Below are 27,936 nucleotides of genomic sequence, written 5' to 3'. Positions count from 1 at the left end.
TCACTGATCCAGCGATATCTGAAGCCGCGTTCCAGGAGCCAATGTGACATTGTTATGACACACAAGCCCTGAGACCAATCAATACCAGTCGTTTGTCTCCCCACCTTCGGATATTTGAGCAGGATGTGAGTACTTGTAAACATCCAAAGGCAGGGAGGAGGACACTAGCACTGATTGGTCGCTTTCCCTAGGAAACGCGGCTATAGTCATCACTGGAACTAAGGTTGCACCGGAGGTAATTATAGGCATATTTATTTTTACAGGGGCAAACAAAGGGAATGAGAAGGGGTTGTCCGAGTAGTGGACAACCCCTTTAAAGACAATTTAATATAATTCACACTCTTGACTGCTCAGATGTTCTTCTCTGTTGACCTTGACTGTGGAGTAGGTGACGGCATCCACCTTGACTCTAGGTCTTGATTGTTTAGGGAAACTCTTCTTACCGATCACAGCGTACTGGAGCCCAGAAGGATCTGATTGTAAATCCTGAAAAATAGACATCATATAACGCATTACGTCCCATAGAATATAATGGAAAGAGCTGTGTGTCATTTATGGGGGCTATGGGATAGATAACCAAACTGGCTCAGCTGTTCTCCTATAGACTGTAACGGAGAGAGGGTTGCAAAGTTAACAAATCCATCCCTTCTTAACTATATTTTCTACCGATGGGAACTTTAGGTTGTCTTATGAGATTACCGGGCCCCTGTCCTTCCTATAGGTAGTGGTCGATTTCTAATCCTAGGGATAAGCCATAAGAGTCTATGGTCGGAATACCATTTTAAAAGCTTTGTATAGTTTAGAAAAACCCTTTTTCATTTGGAGTTATCTTGGGAAAGTTATCACATCCCGGATGCTTATCTCTTGGCCACAGTGTAGACCAACATCAAAGAGGGTCTCTCCATCTGGATGACCTATCCTGTCCTGTATCATATAGGCAAACCATTTATTTCATGGGCAGCGGCAATACTCAGTTTCCCCTATGGTGGCTCAGCAAGGAAATCAAACCCCTAAGGGCTGATTCATTGCGCATGCCAGTCTTAAAGTAGAGCTTCATGGAGGACCATGCTCCGAAATCATTAATAGGCGCATGCCTTTTAACAATTTGGTGCATCTTCTCAATGTTGTGCCCCTTGCTAGAAATTCTACTAAAGTCTATTGACTGGAGTAACAAACACTAGCATTTTTAATTAATTTGACAACGGGGTGTGACCCCCACAGTGGGTGGAGCTTAGTAGGGGCGTGACCAAAGCATTTATTATAATTTACTCTGTCAGAGATGCTCTAAGCTGCCACAGAACATGCAGACCGTTCCTCCAATGACTGATCCTGCATATTATATAAATGGGAAAGAAAAATAGACGACTGTCAGTCACATCTGGAAACATTCATATCTGGCATCACAAAGGGTTAAATCCAAACTGTCTGATCCCTATTGTCCCTATAGACGTTATAAGACAAATTCCGCGTATGAGCGACGTCCGCTCCTCATATCACCCCAATATAGTATTATTACAAAGACTCCACACACCTGCTCTTTAGATCTCGATAAACCTGTGAAATAAGGAAAAGAAATGGATTACATTGAATAGCGTTCCATTATCTTTATGTCAGTAATGATAATATAATATTACATCATATATTACATCTGGTTGTGTTTTCTTGCACCAGACACAGAACAAAGACTCCAACACGGGAAAGACTCTCCCCGGAATGTAATGTAGCCGGGAGGAAGAGCTCCGCTGTTATAGGGAGAGTCAGCGCACATGATTGTTGACAACTGGAGACATTGACCGCAGTGTATAACATCCGGCCCCATTATCCCCCAATGTATAACATCCGGCCCCATCACCCCCAGTGTATAACATCCGGCCCCATTACCCCCAGTGTATAACATCCGGCCCCATCACCCCCAGTGTATAACATCTGGCCCCATCACCCCCAGTGTATAACATCTGGCCCCATCACCCCCAGTGTACAACATTCGGCCCCATCACCCCCAGTGTATAACATCCGGCCCCATTATCCCCCAATGTATAACATCCGGCCCCATCACCCCCAGTGTATAACATCTGGCCCCATCACCCCCAGTGTACAACATTCGGCCCCATCACCCCCAGTGTATAACATCCGGCCCCATTATCCCCCAATGTATAACATCCGGCCCCATCACCCCCAGTGTATAACATCCGGCCCCATTATCCCCCAATGTATAACATCTGGCCGCATTGCCCCCGGTGTATAACATCTGGCTCTATGGCCCCTTTGGTGTAAAACATCCGGCCTCATTGCCCCCAGTGTATAACATCCAGCCGCATGGCCCCCAGTGTATAACATTTGGCTCTATGGCCCCTCCAGTGTAAAACATCCGGCCTCATTGGTCATAATGTATAACATGTTGCCCCATTGTCCCTAGTGTGTAATATCAGGCCCCATTACCTCTGGTGTAAAAACACCCGACACCATTACCTCTGGTATACAAAATCCAGCCCCATTTTTCCCCGGTGTATAACATCCATCCCCGTTGCCCCTGGTGTATAACATCCAGCCCCATTGCCCCTGGTGTATAACATCCGTCCCCATTGCCCCTGGTGTATAACATCCAGCCCCATTACCCCCAGTGTATAACATCCATCCCCATTACCCCCAGTGTATAACATCCAGCCCCATTTTTCCCCGGTGTATAACATCCAGCCCCATTACCCCCAGTGTATAACATCCATCCCCATTGCCCCTGGTGTATAACATCCGTCCCCATTGCCCCTGGTGTATAACATCCAGCCCCATTACCCCCAGTGTATAACATCCATCCCCATTACCCCCAGTGTATAACATCCAGCCCCATTTTTCCCCGGTGTATAACATCCAGCCCCATTGCCCCTGGTGTATAACATCCATACCCATTGCCCCTGGTGTATAACATCCATCCCCATTACCCCCGGTGTATAACATCCATCCCCATTACCCCCAGTGTATAACATCCAGCCCCATTGCCCCCAGTGTATAACATCCATCCCCATTACCCCCAGTGTATAACATCCATCCCCATTACCCCCGGTGTATAACATCCAGCCCCATTACCCCAGTGTATAACATCCAGCCCCATTACCCCCAGTGTATAACATCCATCCCCATTGCCCCTGGTGTATAACATCCATCCCCATTGCCCCTGGTGTATAACATCCATCCCCATTGCCCCTGGTGTATAACATCCATCCCCATAGCGCCCGGTGTATAAAATCCAGCCACATTGCCCTCAGTGTACAAAATCTGGCCCCATTACCCCAGATGTGTAACAACCAGCTCCATTCCCCCCAGTGTATAACATCCAGCCTCATTGCCCCCCGATATATAACATCCGGCCCCATTCCCCCCAGTGTATAACATCCAGCCCCATTCCCCCCAGTGTATAACATCCAGCCCCATTACCCCCGGATATATAATATCTGGCCCCATTGCCCCCCAGTGTATAACATCCAGCCCCATTACCCCCAGTGTATAACATCCAGCCCCATTACCCCCGGATATATAATATCTGGCCCCATTGCCCCCCAGTGTATAACATTCGGCCTCTCGCTCCTGATGTATAACATCCAGCCCCATTACCCCCAGTGTATAACATCCAGCCCCATTACCCCCGGATATATAATATCTGGCCCCATTGCCCCCCAGTGTATAACATCCAGCCCCATTACCCCCAGTGTATAACATCCAGCCCCATTACCCCCGGATATATAATATCTGGCCCCATTGCCCCCCAGTGTATAACATTCGGCCTCTCGCTCCTGATGTATAACATCCAGCCCCATTACCCCCAGTGTATAACATCCAGCCCCATTACCCCCGGATATATAATATCTGGCCCCATTGCCCCCCAGTGTATAACATCCGGCCTCTCGCTCCTGATGTATAACATCCACTTTCATTACACCCATGTATAATTGAAGGTTAACACAGAAAAACGGATGAGAAAAAAGCAGACGTCTAAATGAAGCACAAAACAGACTCTACTACTAATCTCTTCACTACGTAGACACTGTATAGTTATATTATTTGAATACTTTTTGCTTTTATTTATTTATTTTTATTTTATTGCAGTTTTCCATTTTTAATGTAAATCAATGATAACTTTTGGAAATATATGGCACCATGTGATTGTAAGCACAATAAGGTAGTAGTATTTGTATAGTGTATGGGGGATTTATTAGTGCACTGAATGGCGCATTGTATGGGAAATAGGTGAGAGATCATATATTATATGCTCCTGATGCCACAATATTTATACTCTACCTTTTAAAGGGATCATAGACACTAACAAGAAAATGGAAGCTTTATGAACTGTTCCTGCAGGTTAGGTTTTGTTTTTTAGATTATTCTTCAACAATATTCTGTATGAAATCATGAGAACTATTATCATGGCCTTCCGCATAGAAAGATTTATAGACACAGTCATACACACCTCGGGGATGATTCCTAATAACCACAGCAATCAGGATGACGATAACACAGGCTTCAGCCCCAATGACTGCATAGAAAATATACTCATTCCATTTTTCACTTTGTGGTTCTAGGCAAAAAAAATAGGAAACATTACAGAATCGGTTTGGGTGGCTTTTATTAAACTTTCTTATCAAAAATACTTCCCTCTTCAACTACATATAAAGTGTAACTATGCATTCTCATACAACTTGTATAGAAAAACTACATTCCAGCCCAATATGTCCAAGGACAGTCTGAATTCCCATGCGCTGTAGCTTGCTATCCACTCTTTCATCAGCATTTTGCCAGTACTACAGGTGCTACTTTATTTTCTTCACCTCCCAGCTTTCACTGTACCTATCATTGTCCAAAAGCTTACCTGCCTCAAACTGAAATCCTGGCCGACTCTAATGCTTGAATGTAGCTATGCAAACAGGAGAGCAGGAGCAAAAAGACAAGGACCCACTTTATGTAATCAAAGACCCCCTCTTCCTGTTCAGAGACAATGACACGCCCCAACTTCCTGTGCGAAACAAAGACCTGCCCACACTTCCTGTACAGAGACAAAAACCTGCCCACACTTCCTGTACAGAGACAAAGATATGCCCACACTTCCTGTACAGGGACAAAAACCTGCCCACACTTCCTGTATAGAGACAAAGACATGCCCACACTTCCTGTACAGAGACAAAAACCTGCCCACACTTCCTGTACAGAGACAAAAACCTGCCCTCACTACCTGTACAGAGACAAAGACCTACCCACACTTCCTGTACTGAGACAAAGACCTGCCCACACTTCCTGTACAGAGACAAAAACCTGCCCACACTTCCTGTACTGAGACAAAGACCTGCCCACACTTTCTGTACAGAGACAAAAACCTGCCTACACTTCCCGTACAGAGACAAATACCTGCCCACACTTCCTGTGAAGACAAAAAAATGACCACTATTCTTGTAGAGCTACAATGTTCCACCCCCACGTTCTATAGAGATACAAAGACTTGCCTTCACTTCTTGTAGAGACACAAAGATGCACTCACACTAACTATACAGGGACAAAAACCTGCCCCCACTTCCTGTAGAGAAACAAAAACTGGTCCTTACTTCCTGTAGAGATACAAAAGCCTACACATATATACTGTTCAGAAACAAAAACCTGCCCCAACTTCCTGTCTAAAGAATAAGACCTTCCCCCACTTCTTGTCTAAAATATAAAACCTGCCCCCACTTCTTGTCTAAAGAATAAGACCTGCCCCCACTTCTTGTCTAAAGAATAAGACCTGCCCCCACTTCTTGTCTAAAGAATAAGACCTGCCGCCACTTCCAGTACAGAAACAAAAATGCACCCACACTTCCTGTATAGATAAAATGACTCACTCTTACTTCCTGCAATGAATCTCAGCATCTGCTGCTGGAAATTGATTACATTTGACAATGAGCAGTGAAGACTAAGTTACACAGAGGGAATACACACCTAATGGCTTGCACATTAAAGTGATTTTGGGGGGTGATCAACATTATTCTTATTAAGGGTACCTTCAGATTATCTGTTTAATCAAATTATGAAATTAGATCAAGTTGTTGTCATGCCATGGCTTCGGGACTTGATCCGTTGACCTCTTGATGCATAGTCAGGTTCCTTTCCCTGCTATACCACAGGCTTGTTGGTCTCTGTCCAACTGATAATGGTTCTGTTATCTTTGCTTTTCTTCCCTTGCTGTGCTGCTAGTCGGGTGTTCTCATTTTCCTATTTTGTTTCTGTCCTATCACAGCTTGGATGGAGCTATTTATATTCACCTTGCACCAGTCTTCTTTCTATGTGGATTTCAGCTGAGTTCCAGCCTAAAGTAAAAGTATACCGCTATTTCACTTTGAGAGAGGCTATGAAGGGTTGTAGTCTCTACGTTGCTAAAGTTCCACAACTAGAAAGTTCAGCAAAAGTCACATCCTTTCAGGAGCATTAGAGTTACCGATGAGCACTTTTAACACTATCTTATATTTTCTAAATTCCCCAGTCTGGGGCTGTGCACTATTTTCTTAAAAAAAATAGGGCAACACCTGACTAATGATAGGGTTCCCAAGTATGGAGAGGGCTCAGGATTTTATTTCTCTCCACACATGGTACATGTCGGCTATATAATATATCATAGGTAACAGCATCAGAAAAAACTGAGTTACGCCCTTGGCTGTTAACCATTTAAATTCTGCTGTCAATCTCTAAATGGAACGTGTCATGGAGCTCTTGAGTACCAAGCTTGCATCAGCCCTCCATGACGCGTTTGCCAGGCGCTGATGGATTACCGGGACAACTCGGGGCCTTCTTGGCACTCCTGTAAGTTTCAGCCACAGGTTAAGCTTCATAGTAAACAGATTTTCACTATAAACTGAAATACTGTGGTATGGCAATAAATAGTATAAGTGATCAGATGATCCCAGTTTTAAGTCCCATAAAAAAGATAAATAATAAATAAAAAAATAACGTTTTAAAAAATATATATATAAAAATTGAAGTCACTCCACTTTTCCCAACTAAATATAAAAAAATAAAACATATTTTATATCACCACTCCTTACAAAACTAATGGAATAAAACATGATCAATAAGTTATTTAAATGGCAAATTGGCATCAGGTCATTATGCAAAAACAGCTCTCAAGATGTTAAATTTTGAATTTTACCAAATTTTTAATTTTTCTATCATTTAAATAAAAAAAAATTGTACTGACGCAGAAAGAATTTCCCTACAATCTTGGGTTCATATGGGGCCCGGCTCCGTCCTTTTATGGGGCCCGGCCTCCGTCCTTTTATGGGGCCCGGCCTCTGTCCTTTTATGGCAAATCTCTTATTTCTCAAGTTGTTGGGTTTTTTTGCCTTCCTCTGATTCAGAGCAATCTAGGATTCCTCATCCCAGCTACATTTATAATGGAAGGCATACTGCTATAAACAACAAGTCATAAAATACCTTCAGGAGATGCTCTCAGAGTGACTTCCAGTTTGGTTCCAGCTCCGGTTTCAATCTTTCCCCCAGACCTTATATGACAGCAGAATGTTCCGGAGTCGTTCTCTGTCAGCTTGTTGATAGTGATTGCAGTCTTCCCCTCATAGGTCGGTACTTGTGAGCTGTGTGATGTCTGGACAGCATCTGGGAAGGAGATGTTTACCCTACGCTGGTAACACGGGTTATGCTGAAGGTTCTCAGTACTATTGCATCCTATGGTCCATGTGACAGAATAGGCAGAAAACTTAGATGTAAATGAGCAAGTGATCGTCACCGACTCTCCATCCTCAGCTGTCACCGTCTCTGGTTGTGTCACCACCAATCCTAGGACGGTTCCTGTAAAGAAATGAAGATGACCATACACATTAGATAGAAATAGGTTGATGGTTCAAAAACCTTTGAATTACTGATTGTTGAATGTTAAGGTCTCCACACAGCCAAACACATTTTAGACCGTAGTGGCCATTACAGTTGCAGTCTGATTTCAGACTTATCCAGCCTCTTTCTAGATGACAAAGATGTGACATTTTTCTGCTAAAACCTCATTGATAAATTTTGCCCGATGATCTCATAGATAAAATCACTCCTTTTCTTCAACTTCAAGAAGGCCATGTGCAAGATGTTTTTTGGCTTGACCATTGAGGAAGGATTCTCCAGTCGTGCTGTATGTGTGTTACCCACCAATACCATCTGTAAATAATACACGAACTGCATGTGACTTGGTTTAAAATTGGCCACAGCAGCCTTTATTACCTATTATTTACATACTAACACAAGGGGGCGCCGTCCAACGGGCGACCCCAACAAATAACAATAGGTAACACAGTAACCAATACAGTAAATATACAACCCTGAGTAGGCCCAGTCCAGGAACCACTTCTCACCCCAGTATCCCTGGCCGCAACACACCGACCCAGAGATGAGGTATTAATCACCTACGGATTAACCCCCCAACTTTGCAGAACCCCGTGCCTGCAACATCCCGGAACCTGGAGCCACCATACCAAGATGGTGTCTCTCTGTCCAGTTACCATTGCCTTCAACCGCCTCTGGACCAGACCTACCCCCCGCTGCTGTGACAAAGAAACAACCCAGACCAAATTCCCCTCGGTATTAAACACAAGGGAGGGTGGGCGGGGATCGTTCCATATCCGGAAGTCAAGAGAGAGGGGGTAAGTCAAAGTCCTTTACTTACACCCCTCAACTGTCCCACCTCTTCCTCCAGGGAACTCCTCCTACCCACCAATCCCTTTACTCTGCCTTATAAACAAACCATTCCTGTTTCCATTAACCCCATCACTCCTTCCCTTCCCTCTAGTCATGTCGCCCCTCCACCCTATGGGTTCCATGGCTTTCTTGACCATTGAGGAAGGATTCTCCAGTCGTGCTGTATGTGTGTTACCCACCAATACCATCTGTAAATAATACACGAACTGCATGTGACTTGGTTTAAAATTGGCCACAGCAGCCTTTATTACCTATTATTTACATACTAACACAAGGGGGCGCCGTCCAACGGGCGACCCCAACAAATAACAATAGGTAACACAGTAACCAATACAGTAAATATACAACCCTGAGTAGGCCCAGTCCAGGAACCACTTCTCACCCCAGTATCCCTGGCCGCAACACACCGACCCAGAGATGAGGTATTAATCACCTACGGATTAACCCCCCAACTTTGCAGAACCCCGTGCCTGCAACATCCCGGAACCTGGAGCCACCATACCAAGATGGTGTCTCTCTGTCCAGTTACCATTGCCTTCAACCGCCTCTGGACCAGACCTACCCCCCGCCACAGGACAGGGCACGTGACTCCTTACGTGGCCTGGACCCGCCACACACCAAAAGCTTGTACCACACCTCCACGCAATCCCAGCGTCCACAAAACAGCACCAAGCACGTGAAGATGCACCCCCAAAACCACCAGTTCAGCGCCACCAACTTTTGGCGCCGCCCCCCCAATAAGGCTCGATTGATACTGCCTATCGCACGAGCCACACGCCATTCCAACCTGGTCACACTATCAAAACTACCCCACGATTAAGCTCAGGTATGTCTTACACAATGCAACAACCAACAATTTTTTTTTTTTTTTTTTTTTAAAACATTCATAAATAACCTCGAGATACCAAATCGCTGCCTCCAATTTACTGGACCAGTACCATCGACCCGTCCAGACCCAACTGGCAACATTCAGGCGAGCCTCAGACCGTCGAGGCCCCGAGAACCAACGAATGCCCAAATATCCAAATGAGGCACACCCTCACCACAAAACCCCAGGGGTTATAAACCCACAGATAACACCAACCTGTTACGCCAACCCATTCCACTCCCAAAAGACTCAAATGCCCCCATTGCCTTAACCCGATAACAACTGAGGCCAAACGTAACACCGAAACAAGAGGACTCCCACCTCCCAATACTTCTCACAACCCCTTTTCTGAGCCCACCGAGGGGCCTCCGTGGCAGCCCAATCCAGAAGGAATACGACCCATAGTATTCCGGGCGCCCACCCCCGCCACCTGCAATCAAGTCTGCAGCACTGCCTCAAAATGGTACCTTAACAAACGCGACACAATAATGAGCCTGGGCGCCCTCACAACATAATTCCGCACCCGGGACCGCGTATAACAACACCAACCTTCACCACCCGCCTAATCTAATTCGGTGAGCGACAAAGCCGGCGCTCAACCCACTGCACCACCTCGGACACATCCTCCAACATCCAACCTCCGCTCTTGACCGTAGATGGGCTGACCAACCCCACAATCTCAAAGCCCCCCAAAAGGCTAACAAACCGTTTTGGACAAGGGAAACAAAAACCCGCTCGTGCTCAGATGAACATAGCCGCCACAAACCACTCACCAAACGCTGCCACAAAACAACGGAGACGGACCCTTGTATCCCGCTCCCTCACACCCTTACGACCAAACCCTTCAAGGCCTGCCGCGCCCTAAGATCCTGCGAAAACATCTCTCCACATCTAATCCTTAACAAGACAGCCACAGCCGCCACCCTCTGCTCCACTGCGGACGCCGGCCTAGCAGCCTGAAAACCGTTACTCACCACTGCCAACGTCACCATCAAATACTCCACCGGGCCTTCCTCACACATTGTCCCAAACGTTATCCGCGCCACCCATACTTCTGAATATCAGCCCCAAATAACCTCAGTCACTGGGCACCGAGCCGCTCCCCAACACCGCCACACCAGACTCCACAAGCCCTCCGGACACACCGTGCCCACCTCGTCTGCTACCCGGCCTCAACTCCCGAGACCTGCAGAACTGGAAGGAAACACAGCAGCTGCTATTCCCTTGGCGAACCCCAGTACTGGTTGCGCCACGCATAACATTTTTTTTTTTTTTTTTAAAACACATCCAATTGAGAAACCAACTGTCGCAAGTACGCCACCCTTGGCCCCAGGATTAGCAAACCAACTATTAATCGAATTCTCCACCAACTGATAGCCAGAATGACAGCACACCTTCCTCTTGGAAAAAACTGCCAACCTCCACCACCCGACCACTACCACCGATTGGAAGCGCTACCCCACAATGCCCAACCAGAAAACAACTGGACCCGCTGCCTCCGAGTACCGCAGCTACGTTCCATCAGGTAGCACCTTACCCAGCCACAATCCGCGGCCACTAAATCGCCGTAAGAAAAAACCTCCTACACCATCAGATCATCATTGATCTCCCTCGTGACCACACACAAAGGATCCGATGGCTGCACCCTTGGCGCAGCCATCGCCAGCCGTCCAGCAGACACGCACCCCAGCGGCGTAACTCTGCACCCGTGGTTCGACCGCCCCTGCAAAGACTGCACCACCTGAAACCGCACCGTCTTAGCTGACCTAACTGCCTCTATCGCAGCCCATAGGACCACACCATTACCCACGAATCCTACCCCTCTGACCATAACATCAAACTTTATCCCCACAAACCGTATCACTGGCGTTGGACCCTCAGTCTTCGCCTGCGCCAACAGGCCCAAAAGAGTATCCACCACCATCTGTAATAAAACAATCAACCTCAACGAATCATCAACCCGCCAACCCGATGTAAAGAGAATCAACCTACAATGAATAAGAGGTGTAAGCTGGGACACACCACGCACAAACCACTCCACCAAGAAATAACCGCCTCCAAAGGAACATAAAATGGGACAACAACCCATTAGCACCCACCGATCAACATAATAATAACTCCCCTCCCCACCGCAGCACCAGAACTGCTAGCTAGCAGGGTGGACCAGTAACAACCTAAATGCCGCCTCCAAATTCGCCTTTGCCATCAATGCTCCCCGGCTCACCGCCTTTACCAAATCCCACCCTCTGTCAAACGACACATAATAAACCGCCGACAATTCTGGAGCCAAGCAGGCATACACCGATGACTCCTCCAGATAAGATACGTTTTGAACAAGCCGAAATATATACATCTATATACGGCTCATTTCCGGCACTACCCCCCAACAGAGAAACCCAATCGTGACAAGGAGTGCCCCGAATGGCCCACCCATCCTGCCCAACACCACTTCCTGACCCCTCTTTCCACTGACAACCACCAGGTGTCCCCTAGCCCAGCGCAAACTTCCAATAAGGAGGCAAAGATCCACCAATATAAATAGAATGACGCAGAATTACTATGTTCCTTACCACAACCCAACACTTATGCTTAAGACAACCGTCCGCGCCAAATCTGCACCACCCATCCTTCTATTCCCCCCAAAAAACCCTCATCGTCCGTGTCGCCGGGGTTCCAAGCCCCGAACAGCCAACTACCCCCCAAAAAGGGGGGGGGGGGCTGACTAGGAGCCGCCATCCACTGCAGCCATAAGGATGTGCCCGTATGATCCTACCGCATACTGGCACGCAACACCTTCCCTTGCTGAAATTACTCGGCGTACTGAAGCCAGACTAAACCGCCATATGACCTAACAAGCCACCCCAAATGGATCCATATAACCGAACCATGCCGAACCAATTACCCAATTCCTTCCCCCGATACCCTTGCCAAAAAACGCAAATGCCCGCGGCCACGTTGCAAATGTACGAGGGTGAGCCTCCACCGGCGCTCCCCTCCCTCTACTTATCCTTCCTGGAATCACTTGGCTTAACCTAATCCAGGTGAAACTGTTCCCGGGGGAGCAGCGAAACTATTGCTACACGTTCCCCATTCAAATCTTATCCCTCACATCCTCCAGCAAGTGAGCCCCCCCAGCGGGCCTTTGAAGCACCCATACCTCTCACACTTGGCCACTGTCAGCCAGACGCACCACCTCATCCCCCTCTTCGTTCCTCACCACTCACTCTGTCACAGCCCTTGCCGCCTCTGCCCGAAAATGCTCCCCTGCCGCCTCATGCGCCCTCACTCTGCCTGCCGCACCTGCGCCTACTAACCACCGATCCCGTCCATGCCGCCTGCGGTGCATGCGCACTCTCCACAACCGTATACACCACTTCAGTAAACCCCATACCTGGTCAAAACACCAACCCACTCGGCGCTGCCGTGTCCGCAGCCGCCCCCCCCCCCCAGCCCTGCCAAATCCACGGCCGTCTCACCCGACCGCGACCCGGCATATCCTGGAATAAAAATCACGCCATCCGGACGTCTGATTCATCCGTCGCTGCTTCCTCCTCCTCGCTGGAGCCGACCGCCTCTGGCTCATGTAATGCAGACGCCGCCGAAGCGCTGCCACCACCACGGCCGTCCTCCTGGTACGCCGCGTGGGCACCATCCTCCAAGCTCCATCTTCTGTCCCGCGGCGACAACCCCGGAAACCGTCCCGTCCTACGGGCTGCCACCGCGGGCCTTATCTTCTGGCCTGACCCCCCCTTGCTACCTGCAAGGACAGGGGGTACCTGTGGCCCGACCCGCAGCCAGCAGACTCCCATCCAGAGCCGCCAGCCTCCTGCCCTCCTGGGCCCAGAAGGCATCCGTCCGCCGGGCCCTCCCCCCCTTGGGGGAGACCGCCGCTGCCGGGAGCTGCACGCCTGCTCTGGGTGACCAGGCGGGGACCGCAGGGCCCCCGCCGTCACCCCCACGTACCGACGCCTCCCGGGCATCCGTCGCACCATGCTCGCCTGCCCTGGTGCCGGACCCCTTGCTGGCTGCAGCCCCCCGCCCCCCCCCCCCTCCACCCGCGGGGGGGGGGGGGGTAACGCTGGCCTCCGTCCTCGCCGGGCGCTCTCCTGGCCAGGAGCCGCCGCATCCAGCCCTCCTGGGCCCCATGAAAGCCTCTGTCCGCTGGGCCCTCCCCCTCCTGGGGGAGACCGCCGCGGCCGGGAGCTGCAACCTGATCTGGGTGACCAAGCAGGAACTGCAGGGCCCCTGCCGTCACCCCCACTCACCGACGCTTCCTGGGCACCCGTCGCCCCAGGCCCGCCTGCCCTGGTGCCGGACCCACCACTGGCTGCAGCTCCGCGGCCCCCCCCCCCGCCTTCCGCGAGGGGTAAAGCTGGCCTCTGTCACCGCCGGGCGCTCTCCCCGTCCGGGAGCCGCCGCATCCAGCAATCCAGGCCGCGGCTCGGACCGGAAGTAGGCCGCAGCCAAGCCACGCCCCCCTCCCGGCTGCCGCGGCCCGGACGGAGATTCCTCCCGCGGCCGGAGCAGCAGCTGAGTACTGCCCTGCCCACGTCCTACCGCGGAGGGTCCCCGAAGGGGCTCTCGCATCTCCTCCTCGCTCCCCCCGCACACGGCAAGTACCTGAGATATGAGGGAGGGGGGACGCCGCCCGCAGCTGACAGGGGAGCGAGGGGAAAGTGCCAACGGGTTAACCCCCAGCAGCCAAGACGTGGGACCGCGCTGCCAGGGGCCCGTGCACTGCCATGATGAATCCGCTGCTCCCGGGTAGCAGCCATCCTGTCGCACGTCCGGATCGTTCCATATCCGGAAGTCTGGTGATGTGAGGGGCTGGGGAACCTCCATCATGACGTCCTTGTACAGATCTTTGTGTCCTTCTAAATACTCCCACTCCTCCATGGAGAAATAGAAGGTGACGTCCTGACACCTTATAGGAACCTCTCCAGTCAGATCGTTCCATATCCGGAAGTCAAGAGAGAGGGGGTAAGTCAAAGTCCTTTACTTACACCCCTCAACTGTCCCACCTCTTCCTCCAGGGAACTCCTCCTACCCACCAATCCCTTTACTCTGCCTTATAAACAAACCATTCCTGTTTCCATTAACCCCATCACTCCTTCCCTTCCCTCTAGTCATGTCGCCCCTCCACCCTATGGGTTCCATGGCTTTCTGAACATTTGTTCAGCAGATAACCACTTCTCCCATCTACCCCATAGACACAAGTGCTCAACTTTGTTTAGTGTCTATGTGTTTTCAATGGGGAAAGAAGAAAAAGTCAGGATCCTATGTCAGGGGATTATCTACCCTCAAAACAAAAGGATCGGCTGTTGAAATTCCAATGTCCGTATCCTTTTTTCTCTCATCAACTGTCGGGGCGAGCTTGGAAGCCCCCATATGTAATTTATGATTATGATTTAAGATGGTCAGCTGAATCAGCTAACTTTCATGTAATATACAGTATATGGTTGCGTTTAGTCTAATGGATTTGGGCATCTTATGTCTGTAGCATTTACTAGCAGTGCACTAAAGGCTGAGATCCATTATTCAGGTGTCAGAACCTAAAGAAGACATGCCACTTACTCAAAAAATTGAGCTAAATAGCTATAACCAGAGACAGAATTGGTCTAAGGCAGGCTTTACACGTTGCGACATCGATAACGATATATCGTCGGGGTCACGTCGTTAGTGACGCACATCCGGCGCCGTTACCGACATCACAGTGTGTAAACCCTAGGAGCGACGATCACCGATCACAAAAACGTCAAAAATCGTTGATCGGAGACACGTCGCTCCTTTTCATAATATCACTGCTGCTGCCGGTACGATGTTGTTCCTCGTTCCTGCAGCACCACACATCGCTGTGTGTGAAGTCGCAGAAACGACAAACATCTCCTTACCTGCGTCCCGCCAGCAATGCGGAAGGAAGAAGGTGGGCGGGATGTTAAGTCCCGCTCATCTCCACGCCTCGGCTTCGATTGGCCGGCCGGTTAGTGACATCACTGTGACGCTGAACGCACCTCCCCCTTGAAGGAGGGATTGTTCGGCGGTCACAGAGATGTCGCCGACCAGGTATGTGCGTGTAAAGCTACCGTAGCGATAACAATTGCTAGCGATGTCACAGCGTGTAAAGCCCGCCTTAGTCTACCCCCAGCTGCCATCTCCCTCCACTGCAACAGCTAATTGACAAGGCTCTCTCTATACATACAAGGGGCAAACCTGTCAATAACCTCTAGCAGAGCTGAAAGAAACCGGGCCAGGAGTGGCACAGAACTAGTCTGGTCTCTGGCTATGGTAACATGGTCCCTGGCTGACAGAGGCCGAATTTGTTACTAAAACAAGGCCTACAGAAAAGCAGAGCCCAATCCTACTTCCCAAAACAAGGTATGGACCTAGGCAGAGATCATCTGTCTCTACAGGCACCTTAGTCTTCAGAGAACAGGCCTTGGAGGCTCATGCAGTGATGAGAAAGTGCCAAAGAAAGTGGTCCATGAGCCAATTTTTTCAATCAAACAGCAGAAAAAAAAAGGAACAAGTTGACAAAATTAACCTGATGGGATTATGGTTTACCTAAAATGCTCACTTAGCAAGTTGTGAGCAAAATACACTCCTTCTATGCCTCTCCAAATTAATAAGATTTGTTTTTCGAGTGCTCGAGAAATCAATACAGCACACACGCTTAGTATGGTGTACTCAAAGAATTCTCCTTTATTAGCACATGCGACCAGTTTATATAGGGTCAAAAACAAACGATAAGTTCTCTCTGAACTATGAACCAATAAGAGAAGTATGGACATGAATAGAAATGTGAAACCTGAACCTATGACAGCATTAGTTATAAGACAAGATGGAGACTAAGAACAAAATGGATTATGTTCTCTAACAAGGTGAAACCATCAGTGATCTTATTGGGGTAGAAAGGAATTGTTATGTCTATGATCCCTCTAACGTCTGCACAAAAACTCTGTAGCTCTATACACATTAGGACATTATTTTTTCTCATCTGTCTATCATCGTCTACTTGTAGAGGGTCAGGGTTATGCCCACCCCTGAAGAAGACGACGGCATATCCAGGTTATGTATAATGCTGTGTAATGTATATTTTGTATGGTATGTTATGTCAATGGCCACCAGGTGGCAGTGTGGTAACCCTGCACCTGTGTGAGCAGAGAAAGAGTTAAGGAAGAGGAGGAGAGCAGCATGTATAAAAGCGGTGAGATAGGAAGTAGACAGCAGGAGAGTCCCTGAGGAGATTTGCTAATAAGAACCCTAATTTGTAGATTCTAATGTGGCACCCCAGGGTTGCCACACAAAGGGTTAACTCCCCACACACAACACCAAGACCTCCTGGCCAGAAGGGGGAGACCAAGCTGCTTCCCTGTATATTCTGGTGGAGGGAGGAAATGGTCAGAAGTAGTGTCAGGAGTAGTTTCAGTTTGGAAGTTCAGTGCAGAGCACTGAGGAGACAGGATCTCTGCAGGTTGGAAGCTGGCTTTAGCTCACCTCAGGATCCACTGACCAATTCCAGGCCTAGCTGAGGGTCTGAGGAAAGGAGACAGATTACACAAAGGAACATTCCTGGGAGACAGAGCATTGCTGAGTTCATCCCAGTGGAGCACACAGAACGGATGCTGGATCCGAGACTGCAGGTTACATACTGCACAGTTACCACCAGAGAAGTGAAGATTCCAGATCTTTCACCTGTACCACAGACACAAGCAACAAACGCAGAGTTCAGGAACATACTAGGAAGGACTCGAGTTGCCTGTCAGGTTGGTACCTAGGAGCAGAGCAGAAGCAGAGCCGGCTGCATAGTTCACACATCAGCAGGGCCACAGACACACAGTGCAGGCAAGGAAGCCAAAACGGCCCGGCTGGGTGGGAGAAACCCTGAACCCCTCACAGACTCCGTGGACAGTACTCTGCTGAATAACATCATCAGTAAAGGACAAAGAAACTGCAAAACCGTGAGTCTGCCTGTTTATTGTGCTCGTGTCCTGCACTCCCCCCATAGACTAACACACTGCCCCGGGGAAAAGGCTCTACCCGTGGGGAGCCGTCCCATCTCAAGCTGCCTTCCATCACCCCGGAGGTTCTGCAGCAGCGGTGGTCATCTCTGATCACATTCCACGGGTGGCGTCACGAACATAACTCCCCTTTTTATTGTGGAACCAGGGAGCACGGACCGGGTCACGACACCGTGATCCCCTTTCCAGAAGCAACCCCTTGGCCCGGTTCTGGGTATCCCCTTAACCCCTGGCGACACACTAAGCCTTAGGGTCACCCTTGCGGTCGTGAAATGCAGGATCCGTCTGGATTGTTGAACTGCGTCCCTAAGAAGAGGATTTTAGTATATGACGGTCAGGGGTCTGGCATCCGTATCACCTGGCTTGTGATACTCAGCGACTTCCTCACTACTTGAAGGTCAGTGCACCCTCAAGGAGTATAAAAAAAAATCTAGAGCATGAATGAAACTGAAAAGAACAATTAAAAAGAAACCCATCTAGAAGTTCCTCGCTACAGTTAAAAAGAAACACAAAAAGTGCATCTGCTGAGATATTTCAGGCCAGATGTTGATTCTGTGAGAGATACATGAACTGTCATGGAGTATGGCTGGATCGCCTAGGCACGGATGGGAGAGCCCTGTCGGATGCCATCCTACTTATGTGTAAGGGTGCTTTACACGCTGTGACATCGCTAACGATATATCGTCGGGGTCACGGTGTTTGTGACGCACATCCGGCGTCGTTAGCGACATCGCAGTGTGTGACAGCTAGGAGCGACGATCAACGATCACAAAAACGGCAAAAATCGTTGATCGTTGACACGTTGCTCCAAATCATAATGTCGTTGGTGTTTCATTCCGCAGGTTGTTCGTCATTCCTGCGGCACCACACATCGCTGTGTGTGACACCGCAGAAACGACGAACATCATCCTACCTGCATCCATCGGAAAGGAGGAAGGAAGGAGGTGGGTGGCATGTTCTGGCCGCTCATCTCCTCCCCTTTTCTTTTATTGGGCGGCCATTTTGTGACGCCGCTGTGACGTCGCTGTGACGCCGAACGCACCTCCCCCTTGAAGGAGGGATTGTTTGGCAGCAACAGCGACGTCACTGAACAGGTATGTGTGTGTGACGCTGCCGTTGCGATATTGTTCACTACGGCAGCGATCACAACATGTCGCACGAATGACGGGGGCGGGTATTATCGCTCGCGACATTGCTAGCAATCGCTAGCGATGTCACAGCGTGTAAAGCACCCTTTAGCGTTCCCTGTGGGTGGGGTGAAGTGGCTCAACGGACTTAATGAACCGGTTGGTGCCAGTGTGAAGTATAGTGAAGGAATGAGAGGCCTAGAGGTGTCAGAAAGAACCCAGGTGCCAGGGATACGGACTGCTGCTAAATTGCATATGAGAAGAAAGAGTGAAAGGAATCTCTATGGGAAGTGTACCGGTACTGGCAAACGTGGACCGAAGTAACCCAGAAATTAAAGGAAAATAAAGTTTTCACATTTGAGAGAAGAAACAGTGTCAGGACTTTATTTTCTGTAAGTGAGAAAGTGGTGTTTCCTGAACGGTTACGGAGTTCTCCTGTGTGTGGTGCGGCAACTGGGAGGCGAGGTGTTAATGACAGGGTGTGCTGTGACCTGTCATCCCCTGCTACCACGACTATGACCACTGCCTGCCCTGTGCCCTCCACCACATACGCTAGGCATATAAGTATCTGTGGTCACCAAGTTACAAAGTGATAATCTGATTGACAGGTGAAAACATCAATTGGAGTAGATGGTGGCTTCACACAGGAAACACTGCAATGGTGTAACCTACTGTATAGCATCTGATACATGTTATTTTGTGGTTAAATGTAAGCTTTAAGATATGTTCTTTTGTGCGTGCGGCTTCATGCTTCATTAGAAATAATCATATTTAGAGATAAACATATTAGGACTAAGAGATGACTCACACAGATGGAAAGAACGTGAGTCACTCAGACCGACCTGCTACTTAGAAGAAGCCTCAGTGAGGCCGGAGGGCCGGGGAGGTGCGTGGTGAGATGGCTAGAAGGGGGTTTTATGTTTTGCATATCATATTTCTTGGGTTTGTAGAGACCCCAGAGCATAAAAAGTGACATTAAATTTGTGGAGAGAAACATCAGGGCTAATTCAGTTTCCGAAGAAAATCAGTGCGAACGGTGAATGAGAATTTTGACTGATTTGTTCATCTCTGGTCCTAATACATAAAACTATAAAACTGTAGGTGGATGTACTTAGATTTCCTCACGACTGTATTAGTCTCGCCTTAAAGGGGTCATGAAGAATTGTAAAAAAATATAATACTGCAGCTCAACTTCAAGGGAACCTGTCAGATCCGATAACGGTAATAACCTTCAGATAGAGGGTTAATATGCAGCCTAAAAGTATGAGGCTTCACTGAAAGCGCAACACCAGCTCCCTATGTCCATTATAATGGCCCCACAGCTCCCTACATATATGATTTACCCATATCTCCCTTCATGCAGTGTAATGGCCCCACAGCTCCCTTCATATAGTTTTATATATATATATATATATATATATATATATATATATATATATATATATATATATATATTATGCCGTCCTCTTAGCTCTCTATATACATTATGATGTCCCCACAGCTCCCTACATATAGTTATATATATATATATATATATATATATATATATAATACCGTCCTCTCAGCTCTCTATATACATTATGATGTCCCCACAGCTCCCTACATATAGTTTTATGGCCCCACAGCTCCCTATATACATTATAATGTCCCTACAGCTCCCTATATATAGTATGATGTCCCTGCATCTCCCAACATACATTTTGATGGCCCCACAATTCTCTATATACAGTATAATGGCCTCATAGCATTCCATATACATTATGATGGCCCCAAAGCTCCCTGCATACAGTATAATGGCTCTACAACTCCCCATATTTTTTTATGTACCTCACAGCTCTCTATATATAGTTTGATGGCCTCACAGCACCCTACATACAGTATGATGGCCCAACAGCTCCAGATTTATTTTTTATGTCCCCCACAGCTACCTGTATATAGTTGAATGTCCCCACAGCTCCCTATATATATTATGATGTCCCCACAGCTCTCTATATACATTATGATGGCCCCACAGCTCTCTATATATTATGATGTCCCCACAGCTCCTTATATGTAGTTTGATGTTCCCACAGCTCCCTATATACATTATGATGGCCCCACACCTAACTATATATATTATTATGACCACACAGCTCCCTATATATAGTTTGATATTTCCTCAGCTCCCTATATACATTATGATGGCCCCACAGCTCCCTATATACATTATGATGTCTCTCCACAGCTCCCTACATACATTATAATGTCCCCACAGCTCCCTATATGTAATATGATGGCCCCACATCTCATATATACAGTATGATGGCCCCTACATTGCATGTCTTGTTCAGGCCCTTGTAGCAGGAGGTTGTATAATTGGGTGTGAAAAGATTGTCAAAAGTTATTTCTTGTGTTGTATACAATGTGTGGTAAAATAAAAGTGGCAATGAATGGGTAGAGTAAAAGAGAAAACCCCATACCACATCTAAGACTGTGGGAGTTGAAGCAGAACCACCACGGGCACCAGACGTCTGGTCAGAAACACTAACAAACATTAGTGTAAATGGGGAGGACACAGAGGACGTTATGCCTGATCACAAATGACTAAGAGGGATATATTTTGGACTATTTCTTTATTTTAGAAAACAAAGAAAATCTGTCAGTGCTTTGCTAATAATTAGGCTGTTAGTTACTCCTGGGGCGGCACCACCTGTGTCTATGGAGCTTGAAAGGGGTTCAATACAGTCCAATAAGACGTCAGAGTGTTACATGCGTCCTTTCAGGGCAAATAAAGGATTTGCAATATTAAAATTTGGGCCAAATCAATTTTTCTATTAAATATATTAATTGAACTTGGTGAATTTGAATTTCACAAGATTCGATCATCTCTAGATGTCACATCAAATATTGGTGTTATTTATCTTTTTCTATCGTTCTTTCACATTACATTTTACATGGATGAAAATTAACTATGAACACTTCTACTTTGAAGAGAATTCTGCCTTTTTCACATTTTTTCTCACCTGCCTAAAACATTTGAATAGTACTGTATATACAGTATATACATTTCCTTTTTTTTAATATATGTATATATATACATATATGTATATATATATATATAGTACTGTGCAAAAGTATTAATATATACACATAAATGTATGTACATATCAATATATATATATATATGAAGATAAATATGTGTATATGCAAAGTGTGTGTGTATATCTAATATATAAAGCTGAATGTGTGTGTGTGTGTGTGTGTGTGTGTGTCCGGGATTGGCATTCGCACCGTCGCAGCTACAGCCACAACATTTTGCACACTCACACTTCTGGACCCCGAGAGCATCATAGGCTATGTTTCGAGGGGAAATTTTAACCCCGCTCTTTACAGTTATTCGCCAAAAAACCTGCCTCCATTAAAGCGAATGGAGCTGGGAGCCACAGTGCAGCCCGAACTTCAGAAGAATGCGCAGCCACGCCCTTATATGGAATGTTGGCGTGTCACAATGCAGCCAGGGAAAGAGACAGACACAGATAGGGAAAGAGGCAGACACAGACAGGGTCAGAAACAGACATAGACAGGGTAAGAGACAGACACAAAGAGACAGACACAGACAAAGAGACAGACTGACTGGGAAAGAGAGGGAAAGTGACAGACAGGGAAAGTGACAGACAGGGAAAGTGACAGACAGGGAAAGTGACAGACTGGGAAAGTGACAGACTGGGAAAGTGACAGACTGGGAAAGTGACAGACTGGGAGTGACAGACTGGGAAAGTGACAGAGATAGACAGACAGGGAAAGAGAATGAGACAGACGGAGAGAGAGACAGAGACAGACAGGGAAAGAGACAGACAGACAAAGAGATATAGAGAGAGACAGAGAGATATATACAGAGGGGGAGACAGACAGAGAATGGGAGAGAAACAGAGAGACAGTTACTATCCCGGGCAGCGCCGGGTGCTATGTTGTGAGACGAAATTTTAACCCTGCGCGTTCCAATTTACCAATCAATTTTGCCCCTATCTACATAATGGGGAAAAAGTGAAACGAAAAGTGTTGGGGGCAAATTGACAGCTGCCAGATGTGAACAAGGGGGACTTAAAGAATGAGAGCGATGGCGCCAAAGAGTATATACCATACATTTGCTAAGGTGGGGTTCCGACATGGGATACTCACCACACTCGGGGATATGAACACACAAAAAATGCGCCACACACTATCACGTGCTTGAACACATATACCACCCTCAGCACACATCTCACCACACATACACCAACCTCGCCACATAATCACCCTAAACACACACAAGTCTGGGATTATCCTTCAAAAATAAAAATCTGATTAATAAGCAGCGTGTGTGTGTGTGTGTGTGTGTGTGTGTGTGTATGTCCGGGATTGGCATCTGCACTGTCGCAGCTACAGCCACAAAATTTTGCACACTCACACTTCTGGACCCCGAGAGCGTCATAGGCTATGCTTTGAGGGGAAATTTTAACCCCGTGCTTTACAGTTATTCACCAAAAAACCTGCCTCCATTAAAGCGAATAGAGCTGGGAGCCACAATGCAGCCAGAACTTCAGAAGAATGCGCAGCCATGCCCTTATATGGAATGTTGGCATGTCACAATGCAGCCAGGGAAAGAGACAGACACAGTCAGGGAAAGAGGCAGACACAGACAAGGTAATAAACAGACATAGACAGGGTAAGAGACAGACACAAAGAGACAGACACAGACAAAGAGACAGACTGACAGGGAAAGAGACAGACAGGGAAAGAGAGGGAAAGAGAGAGACAGGTTAAGAGACAGACACAGACAGGTAAAGAGACAGACACAGACAAAGAGACAGAAACAGACACAGGGAAACAGACAGACAGGGAAAGAGAGGGAAAGAGACAGACAGGGTAAGAGACAGACAAAGACAGGTAAAGAGACAGACAAAGAGACAGACACAGGGAAAGAGACAAAGGGAAAGAGGGAAAGAGACAGACAGGGAAAGAGATAGATAGACAGACAGGGAAAGAGATTGAGACAGACGGAGACAGAGACAGTCAGAGACAGACAGGGAAAGAGATAGAGAGACAAAGAGATCTATCTAGAGAGAGAGAGACAGAGAGATATATACAGAGGGGGAGACAGCAGAGAATGGGAGAGAAGCAGAGAGACAGTTACTATCTCGGGCAGCGCCGGGTGCTTATGTTGTGAGGTGAAATTTTAACCCCGCGCATTCCAATTTACCAATCAATTTTGCCCCTATCTACATAATGGGGGAAAAGTGAAACGAAAAGTGTTGAGGGCAAATTGACAGCTGCCAGATGGGAACAAGGGGGACCTAAAGAATGAGAGCGATGACGCCAAAGAGTATATACCGTACAGTTGCTAAGGTGGGGCCCCGACATGGGATACTCACCACACTAGGGGATATGAACACACACACAAAATGCGCCACACACTACCACGTGCATGAACACATATACCACCCTCAGCACATATTTCACTATGTGAAACTATTTAATAATTACATTTCTATCTATTTGTTTTGTGGTTTTTGTGTGCAGAATACATTTTTGTGAATACATTCTATTTTGTTAACAGCAGTTATTAACACCCGGGCGAAGCTGGGTAGTCCAGCTAGTATATATATATATATATATATATATATAAAAGCACATATTTACGTACACACATTAATATATAAATATATAGACATGATATGCTGAAACATAATACTACCACTATAGTATACTTACTGTACAAGTAACAATCGTAATGAAATTAAAAAGAAAATACATAAATAACATTGTTTTATAAGTATGATAAATGTAATTTTTTAAGTAATAACTCTTGTAATCATTCATAAATCATGGAATATATAAATAATATTTGATACCCAATACTAATGACATGAGTTAAAACATTTTATACATAATTAGTGATCAGGATAAAACATAGTTAAAAAAAAAAAAAAAAGTTCCACTTTGACTTTTTATGTTTTGCCCAGAATAATAGAGATACAAATTAAGCTTCGGTCACCTGATATTATAAAAACCCTAGTTTTTGTCTAGAAGAGTGGGACGATTTATTTCTCACTTGTCATCCACGTGTAGTCGGCTTTTTTGTCACACCCATAGACATTAATGGATGAGTATCATCCAAATTTCGGAGGAAAATCGTATATACTACAATTTTTTTCACATACAAAATCAGTCAGTGAAAAAATAATTGTTTATCTGCGTTGTCCCAGTGAATATCATGGGTCTGAGTGTGATCCATTTGGTAATATATATCACTAGGACCGAAAATACAGTCATGTGCACGAGCACTTTAATGTATAAATGAAAGCGCCATACACGAACGCAGTATAACAAATGTTTTTCTTCACATGGACATTCTTGGTGCTTTAAGAAGTTAAAAGATCTAATTCTATATCTCTTGCTATTATTAATATTATTATTATTATTATTATTATTATTATTATTATCTTTTGCAGAATTATGTTAATATTGTTTTTATTTTCTGTCATCTTAAATAGAATTTAATATATTGTATTTTTCATCTTATTTTTCTAAGATCCAGAAAGATTTGGACAGTGACAGAATCCTCATGATTTCAGCTCTGCAGGCCACTATTTTTTAATTTAAAGAGAAACAACTGAGATACAATTGAATCGGAAACTTTTAGGTTAAATTTAAGGGGGTTGAACAAAATGTTTAGGAATTGCAATATTTTTTTCTAGAAAACGTTCTCGTTTCAGGGGTTCAAAAGTAATTGGTCAACTTAACTTTATCATAAATAAAATGTTCATTTTTAATATTTATACCAAATTATTTGCAGCAATGACCACTGAAGTCTTTCGGCCATGGGCGTCACCATCGTTGGGTCTCCTCCTTTGTGAGGCTTTGCCGTCTTTACTGCGGTGACTTCAGTTGTTGCTTGTTTGTGGCTTTTTCTGCCTTGAGTTTTGTCTTAATCCTGTGAAATGCAGCTCGATGGGGTTGAAATCTGGGGTTTTGAGCTTGTGAGCAGGACCCTCACTCCTCTTGGTATCTGTTGAATTTCGTTACTCTGTAATGTCTCATATTGTCTGTAGATGTCCCTTCTGAATTGTAAAGTGCCGCAGAATCTGTGTGGCGCTATATAAATAAAAATTATATTATTATAATTCTGACTCGGTCATTGCAGAATATTCCACTTCTTTGCTTTTGCATGAAGTTTTGGGTCATTGACCATATGTTCTCTGAAGTACCATCCATTTGTTGCTGCATTTGGTTGAAGCTGAGCAGAAAGCGGTTGAATCTGAGCAGAAAGCCTCACATTGTACACTTCAGAATTAATTCAGCTGCTTCTGTCTTCAGTCACATCATCAATAAACACTAGTGTCCCAGGGCCATTGGAAGCCTTGCATGGCCGGCCATCACATCGGCTCCACCATGTGTTACAGAGAATGTGCTGTGCTCGGGATCAGGAGCCGTTCTATGCCTTCTCCAGACTCTCTTCTTCCCATCAATCTGGTACAGGTCAATCTTAGTTTAATCCTTCTACAGAATGCTTCTCCAGAACTGAGTGGCTTCTTTATATGTTTTTTGGCACAGTCTAATCTGGCCTTTCTATTGTTCAGGCAAATTAATGGTTTGCTCCTTGTGGTCTTCACCTTATGGTAGACTTAGATACTGGAACTCCTACTTCTTGGAGACTGTTCTTCCCTTGGGTGGATGTTGTGAAGGGGGTTTTCTTCACCATGGAAAGGATTCTGCGATCATCCGCCACTGTTGTTCTCTGTGGACAGCCAGGGCTTTTTGAGTTCCCAATCTCAACAGTGTGCTCTTTTTTATTTATTTTATTTTTTTTGCGGAACGTACCAAACTGTTGATTTGGCCACTCCTAAAATCTCTGTTATCTCTCTGATGGATTTATTCTCTCTTTTCAGTCTAATGATGGTATTTTACTCTTCCATTGAGCGCTCCTTTTACCGCATGTTGTGGGTTCACAGCAACAGCTTCCAATTGAAAATTCCACACCTGGAATCAGCTCCAGACCTTTTACCTGCTTAATTGATTCATTAACAAAGAAATATCCCATGCAGCCTAATAAAGAGCTTTTAACATTTGTCCAATTACCTTTGATCCCTTGAAAAAAAGGCTGCTATATATTGAAAATGAAAAAAAAAAGTTTTTTCAGCCTTCCGTACCAAGCCATATATCAAGTCCAGATTCAGTGCACAGAATCCAGGATAGACTTTCCCAGTAGGTTAATTTTATATAGGTAGAAAAAATCCAGCACTGTGGTCTGCTTCAAAAAAGGGTTTTTTTTAATAAAATGGAGTTTTAAAAATCAACTTTTTTGAAGCAGATCATGGCGCTGGATTTTTTTCATTTTTTTTTCTACCTATCTACATATTATGAAGTTTTCATTCCTAAACCTTTACTCCAATTACGATGTGAATCCCCTCAAATTAAATCTGAGGGTTGGCCCTTTAAGCCCATATTGATTGTATAACCGTATCTGGAATGTTTTGGTATACATTTAAAATGCCAAAACTTGTGTCACCGTCCAAATCTTTCTGGACCGTATTATATTATAAAATTTATATTTAAATTTTTTATTTTTTTTTATTAGCTACGAAATATTAGAATTTGAAGAAAAAAATCAGGTGCATTACTCATCTTTTCTACTGACACTATCTTTACGTTTTTAGCAATTTAATTGCATTAGAGCTCAAAGAAAATCTAAAGTAAAATTAAAGTAAGAAAGAAAACTTAATCTCCAAAGTTAGAGAGATTGTAATTAAACTGAAAGCCTCTTTTTAATAGAATCTTCTATTTCTTTAGATCTAATATTTATATAGAATTTAACTTTTTTGTTTTACTGTTTTCTATGTATATTATAACTTTTTATAAAGTGAAATATATTTTCTCTTTAACTTCATACATATTTAAATGGGAAGTATATATTTATTTATTTTATTTCTTTTTATGTCTATGAAAGAATATATTAAGTAAAAAGTTTTGAAAGTTTTTTTGGCTATATTTGGTTTTTTTTTTAAAGAGAATTTGGTTCTAAAATCAAACACATTTTTTATTAGTCTTTATTTTTCTTTTAATCCCTGTTCTAAAGAAATTGAGCATTCGATACTTTATAAATAAGAATAAACTGGTGAATGTCATTATATATTTTCTTACCGATTTGTAGAAGGAGACCCAGAAGAGAAAATATGAAGAGATTCACAAAAAGGTCCAT

General features: G+C 45.6%; 1 protein-coding gene across 1 annotated transcript; it reads right to left on the bottom strand.

The window, feature by feature from the left end:
• Positions 1-251: 251 nt before the first annotated feature.
• On the bottom strand, positions 252-27,936 carry LOC142250367 (uncharacterized). The gene is made up of 7 exons (XM_075322520.1): positions 27,879-27,936; positions 19,231-19,245; positions 7,444-7,803; positions 5,340-5,342; positions 4,460-4,567; positions 1,532-1,554; positions 252-486 (listed from the first exon to the last, which is right to left on the bottom strand). The coding sequence occupies exons 1-7, from the start codon at positions 27,934-27,936 to the stop codon at positions 325-327; spliced, it is 729 nt and encodes a 242-aa protein (XP_075178635.1). The 3' UTR covers positions 252-324.

Source organism: Anomaloglossus baeobatrachus, chromosome 9, assembly GCF_048569485.1.
Source record: "Anomaloglossus baeobatrachus isolate aAnoBae1 chromosome 9, aAnoBae1.hap1, whole genome shotgun sequence".
Taxonomy (NCBI): Eukaryota; Metazoa; Chordata; class Amphibia; order Anura; family Aromobatidae; genus Anomaloglossus; species Anomaloglossus baeobatrachus.
The sequence above is the reverse complement of the archived record's forward strand: the minus strand, read 5'-3'. Positions and strand labels throughout refer to the sequence as shown.